The following is a 7,314-nucleotide window of genomic DNA, read 5'->3' as shown; positions in this document are numbered from 1 at the left end:
AAGTTGACAGTAATTGCAAGAAAAATGCCATCACGCCTACGCACTGTAATCTAGCATCTCCATTCGCCCAGAAAAAAGGGAAATGCCCGCCCCAGCGCCGCGAGAGACAAAGCAGCGTTGCTAGGGATTCCGCCTCTGCCACTTAAACTGTTGTCTCTGGTCACCGCCAGGCCTTCGTTGCTCCCCCTTGTTCCTTTCCCGACACGTAGCCACCGACCTGCGCCGCTTGCCCGTAGAGTTCCCTCCCTCCCCCCAACAACCGACGATGTCGGCGACCCGCGGTGTTCGATCAATGGACAGAAGCACGCGGCAAGTCGTGGTGACCAATGGCGCACCGTGGGTCGTTTATTTTTGACCAATCACTGACCAGGTCGTCCGTCCGAGCGTATGAGGGTGTGTGAGGCGCCTGGCTATAGATACTCTTAGGCTCTGGCTGGAATGAGGGTAAATTTCGTGTGCTCAATAATATTTCTTGGCTCAAACTTGAACTAAATACCGGTGGTCACAACAAAATTTTACCGGGCTTCAAACAGGCCCTTAGTCGAGTATCATGTCTTATCTACAAGACGATTATTGTAGAGCCATAGAGGAACCACAGAATGATTATATACGTATCAAATTATCGGTTGGTAGAACTGCAAGTCAAAGCGAAACGGTAGGAACTATCTGTACAAGATGATTATATATGTGCAAAGTCAGAAGATTGAAGTGAACAAGATAACCAACTCTTTACTCGGGGTGACCTGGCCTATATAATGTGACCCGCCGTGCTCCTACGTAGCACTGAGACTTGCACCACCCGTAGTACGCACGCCATGCAGCTCGCCGCGGTGTACACGGACCCTTGGGTGCTCTCCGCCACCGCCCTCTTCGTCCTCGTCCACCTCCTGCTCCGGCACTTCCGCTCCGGCGGCCGCCGCCTCCCGCCGGGACCGCGCGGCTTCCCGATACTCGGCGCGCTGCCGCTCGTCGGCCCGACCCCGCACACCGGGCTGGCGGCGCTGGCCCGGAAGCACGGCCCGGTCATGTACCTCAAGATGGGCACCTGCGGCGTCGTGGTGGCGTCGTCCCCCGCGGCGGCGCGACAGTTCCTCAAGGTGCAGGACGCGCGCTTCGCCGACCGCCCCGCCGTCGCCAGCGCCGTGGACATCACGTACGGCTTCCAGACCATCGCGTTCGGCATGCAGGGGCCCCGGTGGAAGCAGATGCGCAAGCTGTCGACCGTGCACCTGCTCGGGGCGCAGGCCATGGCGGAGTGGGCGTCCGTTCGCCGGGACGAGGCCGGCCGCCTGCTGCGCGACGTGGTCGGGGCCTCCGTGGCCGGCGAGCTGGTCTCCGTGCCGGACGTGCTGGTGCGCGCGTTCGCCAACATCGTCGGGCAGATCACGCTGAGCAAGAGGCTGTTCGACACCCAGGGCGACGAGGCCAACATGTACTGGATCTCAGAATGCAATGCAATGCATGGTTACTCTTACTCACTCACACGATCGACACGGATGTTGTAAGGAAAGGAACTTGATGCTTACCTTAAAATGTTTTGCGCGTGCAGATACAAGGAGATGATCACGTTGGTGCAGAGCGGGTCGGGGCTGTTCAACATCAGCGACTTCGTGCTGGCCCTGTCACGCTTCGACCTGCAGGGCGTGCAGGCGAAGCTGCGGAAGATCCACCTCCGCTTCGACGACATGATCACCAGCCTCCTGGACGAGCACTCGGCGACGGCCAAGCAGCGGCAGGGCCGGCCGGACTTCATCGACAAGCTCCGAGCCAGCATGGCCGACAGCAAGGACAGCAACGACGCCGACACGATCTCCGAAGTCAACGTCAAGGGATTCGTATTTGTAAGCGCCAACTTCTTAGTAACCTTTTCCGTTCCGTTAATTTGTCCAGGAGGATCAATCTCTAGTCGTAGTACAAGCGAAGAATAAAATATGGGTGATCGAATTGCATGCAGGACATGTTCACCGCCGGCACGGACACGGCGTCGATCATCGCGGAGTGGGCGATGGCGGAGATGATCAAGAACCCGTCCATCATGGCGCGCGCGCAGGAGGAGATGGACCGCGTGGTCGGCCGCGGCCGCCGCCTCGAGGAGTCGGACGTCGCCGGCCTCCCCTACCTGCAGGCCGTATGCAAGGAGGCGATGCGGCTCCACCCCTCGACGCCGCTCAGCATCCCGCACTTCTCCGGCGAGGAGTGCGAGGTGGACGGGTACCACATCCCGAAGAACACGCAGCTGCTCGTCAATATCTGGGCCATCGGCCGGGACGCGGCGACGTGGGAGGAGCCGCTGGAGTTCCGGCCGGAGCGGTTCCCGTCCGGGCCGACGGCGAACGTGGACGTGCTGGGGAACCACTTCGAGCTCATCCCCTTCGGCGCCGGCCGGAGGATCTGCGTGGGGAAGCTGGCCGGCATGGTGTTCGTGCAGTACTTTCTGCTTCCTGGAAAAGAGCTTATCAATGGCTTGGTGTTCCTTAATGATGACAGTTGGTGTGTGAAGATGGCTGAGTACATTTGTGTTGGAGGAGTTGCTAATGTGTATGTGGAGTATCATGGAGAGGAAGATAGCAATGACAACAGCAGTGGGAGTGATTTTGAGGATGAAATCATGGAACAGAGTGATGATGATGAACTAGATGCAGTTATAACTGCTGAAGAACCAGATGCAGTTATAACTGCTGATGAACCAAATGCAGTAACTGGTGTTGAACCTGCAGAGTCTGACACTAATGTGCTCATACCTGATGAAACTGGTGTGATCACTCAAAGAATTTGCAGCCCCTTGAAGCAGAGAAGAAGCAATGCCATAGAAGTAGATGTGGATGAAATGACAGGCATGGAAGGAGTTTTTTCTCAGGTTTTGGATCCAAGTCAACCTGCATCAGCCTGTGCTTCTGAACCTCAGGCTTCAGGGCATGTCAATAACCAAATGGTGATAGCTGCAAATGTTGACAGTGGCAATCAAAATTCAGACTCAGACAGTGACACTGAATACATTGGACATACTGATGATAGTAGGGAGGATTCAGAAGTTGTGGAGCTCAGGAGACATGCTAGGAAATTTAAGAAAAGGATGAGAGACTCCAAGAGCTGGATAGGTAGGGATGCTACAGGGCCAGTGCCAATTGAATTGATTGCCAACATGGAGGAGCAAATTGAAAGAGAAGAAATGGATTGGAACTATGATTCATCTGATGAGGACTACAGCTATGATGAAGATTCAGATGGTCATATAAGGAAGAGGAAGAGTACATTCCCAAGATACAACCCTGAAAGTGAAGTACCACATTTTGCTTTGACCATGGTTTTTAGAAGCAAGAATCAGCTGTGCAAAGCTTTGAGAAGATATGGACTAGTAACAAAGAGGAGCATAAAGTTCATGAAATCTGAGTGTGACAGAGTAAGGGCAAAGTGTGGATGGCCTGACTGCCCATGGCTGATATATGCAGCCAAGAGATCAAGGACTTCAAGATTCCAAGTCATAACATATAATGATGATCACCAATGTGCACAGAACAGATGCAACAAGTTGGTTACTGCAAAGGTGATTGCACAGAGGTATGAGCACTTCATATTGGCAAATCCTATGTGGAAAATTGGGAGCATGAAAGCAACTGTTTTGCAAGATATGTTTGCTGATGTCTCCACTTCAAAGTGCAAGCATGCAAAAAGAATTGCCATGGACAAATTATTGTGTGGAATGAACAATGAATACACTAGAGTGTTTGACTACCAACTTGAGCTGCTAAGGAGCAACCCTGGAAGCACAGTTGCTGTTTGCATGGATCCAACCAACATGGAGGAAAGTGTATTCCAGAGCTTCTACATGTGCTTTAATGCAATGAAGCAAGGATTCAAGGCTGGTTGCAGAAAAGTAATAGGCCTTGATGGTTGTTTCTTCAAAGGTGCAGTGAAGGGTGAGCTATTGTGTGCCATAGGTAGAGATGCAAATAATCAAATGTATCCACTAGCCTGGGCTGTAGTTGAGAATGAAACTAATATCACATGGAAGTGGTTTGTTGGGCTGCTCATTAAGGACTTGGAAATAAACAATAATGGAGCTGGCTGGGTTATTATTTCTGATCAGCAGAAGGGCTTGATAAATGCAGTGAATGATTACCTTCCTGCTGCAGAGCATAGGATGTGTGCTAGGCACATTTATGCTAATTGGAGGAAGAAACATAAAGATCATGAGTGGCAAAAGAAATTCTGGGCAGTTGCTAAGGCTTCCAACAGGCAAGATTTCAACTATTATAAGGCCAAGCTTGCACAGGTCACTCCTGAAGGGGCTAAAGACATCATGAGGACTGAGCCAGTGCACTGGGCAAGGGCTTTTTTCTCAGTTGGTTCAAATTGTGAGTCAGTTGACAACAACCTTTGTGAGTCATTCAACCATGCTATAGTTGATGCTAGGTTTTATCCTATTATTTCTATGAATGAAAAAATTAGGAAGAAAGTACTTGTGAGAATTCAGGAACAAAGAGAGAAAGGTGCCAATTTTAGAGGAAAAATATGCCATGCTGTTTTTAAGAAGCTCAAGAAAAGTATTGCTAGAACACAATATCTTGAAGTGCTCTGGAATGCAGAAAATGGATTTGAAGTGAAGCAAGTGAATGGAAGAGGAAGGCAGTACACTGTGGACCTGGAAAAGTGGACATGCTCTTGTGGGTACTTCCAGCTGGCAGGGCTTCCTTGCCATCATGCAATTAGTGCCATCTACAAGTGCAACAAAAATATTGAAGATTTTATTGCTCCTTGCTACTTTGTTGAAGTGTTCAACAAAATCTATGAGCATTGCTTGGAGCCAGTGGAGGGTGAAGAGATGTGGCCAGTGTCACCCAATCCTAGGCCAGTGCCTCCTGAATATGTTAGGTTGCCAGGAAAAGAGAAGAAAAAAGGAAGGCCTAAAAACAATGATAGAAGAAGAGAAGAAACTGAGCAACCTAAGGGAAAGAAAATGAGCAAGCATGGCACAATTATCAAATGCTCATTGTGTGGTAACCCTGGACACAACAAATCAGGATGTAAACAGAACCCAGAGAGAGGCAAGAAAAAGAATGCACATCTTGCTAGAACTAGCAAGAAAAAGAACCCAACTGAGGTATTTGTTGTTGTCATGTACTTAGTGCATATTGCATATTTATCCTGCTTATTAGTCTTCTATTGGAACTTATTGCATATTTATCCTTAATTTGTAGCAAGCCAAAGGAAGTGCATTTGCCTCTGCCTCTGCATCTGCTCCACCAACAGCAACAAGTTCAGTACCAGCAGGTCCTTCTACTGGGACCAACAGGTTTAAGCCTCCAAGAAAGAGAACTGTAACTGCTGAAGCTGGATCATCTACTGCCCCTACAGCATCTACTTCCACAAGGACAGGATCTGGAGCTAAGAGGGGAAGAAGGCCTGCATCATCAGTGCCAAGCTTCAGATATTTCACTTGCAGTGGAAACTATTAGTTGTAGTTGAAGAAGGGTTGCATCTAGTTCTTTTGTTCAAGTTGCAATGTTCCAAAACATTTCTAATGTAATGTTGCAAACTTATCTTTTGTTCATGGCTCAAACTAGGGGTCATGTATGTGTGGGAGTGACTTGTTTCAAACTCACTTTATGTGCAATTAACTTGGTCTGGATGATCTTTCTATTATCAGTTGCATTTCCTTGTTATTTAACTGCTAGCAGTGTTTCTAAATGCCATCCTGACAATGCTATCTAGTGCTTTATCTTCCAATCTGGATCATATATGCATTGGAATTATCTTATAACTTGCATCATCTATGCATTATCTTACAAACTGCATCATCTTCCACTTTACTGCATTATCTTACAAACTGCATCATCTTCCACTTCACTGCCAGCAAAGATTGCAAACATATATGCATTTCAGAGGTACAAAATGATGGCATAACACAACTTGCACTTCCACTTTCATTGATTCCAAACAGTGGCAAATGCATACAACTTCCAATTTAAACAAAGCATACAACTTGCATCTTCAGTGCCCAAAAGATCAATTCATTCTAAAACCCTAAAGCATTACTAGATTGCATAAAAATAACACTTGCAAATCTTATTGCAGTAGCATCTTCCCTGCAACTAAACCAACCACAAAGACAACAAACAGCATGACAACATTCTGATATTTCCCCTTTAGTGCATTTATCTCTGCATTTTTCTGCTTCAACTGATCTTGCAGAGACATAGCCATTCCCATTCCTCCTGCTTCGGCTTCAGGCAGAGCCACAACTGCAGTGGGATCTTCAATCACAGCAGCACTTCCTTGACCTCTCAGCCTGCGCACTTCATCTCGCAAATCACCAATCAAATCACTTCAAAACTTGGGAAGAGGATCATCATGCCATTCCACGAATCCACAACCACCATGCTGTTCAATTGTACCAACAGAAATCAATGAGAGGGGAGAAAAACAAATGAACAGAAAATAAACACCAACTTGAAGCTCACCATGGCATCAACGCAGGCGTAGTACCTCCTGCCTAGGTTCTGACGGCTCCACGAGATCCACCTTGGCGCCTTCCGACGGGGGTTGCACCAGCACAGCTTCGCTGGCTCGTATGCCATCGGGTTCTCGCGGTACGGCACCGGCGACTTCGATTCCTCCCCTCTCCTTCCGGCGGCTCGACGAAAGCCGGGAGCACTCGAACCACCCGAAGACCACGACATTGCCCTCAACGCAGCCGCCGCCGCCGCCCCCTGCGCAATCGCCTCCTCCGCCGCACCCCTCAAGGAATCGCCGCCGCCGCCTAACCCTAGTTTCTCCCCCCCCCAAATCCCCAATCCATTTGCTGTTCACCCCCCGCGCGTTCCAGTTATAACCTGGCCCACCTAACTAGCAATCCTAGCCACGTCAGTGTTTTTTGGGCTAAAACGACACTAAAGTTTGATTTGGACCGGGATTAGTTAGTTTGGGGTCCGAACGACAGGGATTTCGACTTCAGGGTTTGATTCGCCGGACGTATATGAATTCAAGGTTTTAAATGGACTTTTTTCAGAAGCTGGACATGGAGGAGCAGTTCGGACTCACGATGCCCAAGGCCGTGCCGCTGCAGGCCTTTGTCACGCCACGGTTGGCGCCGGCCGCCTACGCGTGACGGGCGCGTCCGGTCCCGTGTGCACGTCTGCGCGGATGAGATGCGGCCATGCGGATTCTGTATGGATCGATTGTCCACTTTTTTATCGTATTTGTATTGAATGTACATGAAATGCCAAGAGGTGGATCAATGAAAATAAGTTATGCTGCCTTTTTCTACTTCGTCGTTCCTAGCTTCGGCTGCTTTGCTATGTTCTTCTCTTGTCC

General features: G+C 49.3%; 1 protein-coding gene across 1 annotated transcript; it reads left to right on the top strand.

Annotated features, from left to right (window-relative positions):
• The first annotated feature begins 815 nt into the window (after nt 1-815).
• On the top strand, nt 816-7,108 carry LOC119358248. The gene is made up of 5 exons (XM_037624895.1): nt 816-1,432; nt 1,550-1,841; nt 1,955-5,101; nt 5,199-5,318; nt 7,010-7,108. The coding sequence occupies exons 1-5, from the start codon at nt 816-818 to the stop codon at nt 7,106-7,108; spliced, it is 4,275 nt and encodes a 1,424-aa protein (XP_037480792.1).
• Nucleotides 7,109-7,314: the final 206 nt, after the last annotated feature.

This window comes from Triticum dicoccoides, chromosome 2A (genome assembly GCF_002162155.2).
Source record: "Triticum dicoccoides isolate Atlit2015 ecotype Zavitan chromosome 2A, WEW_v2.0, whole genome shotgun sequence".
Lineage (NCBI taxonomy): Eukaryota > Viridiplantae > Streptophyta > Magnoliopsida > Poales > Poaceae > Triticum > Triticum dicoccoides.
Note: the sequence above shows the minus strand (reverse complement) of the source record. Positions and strands in the feature narration are given on the sequence as shown.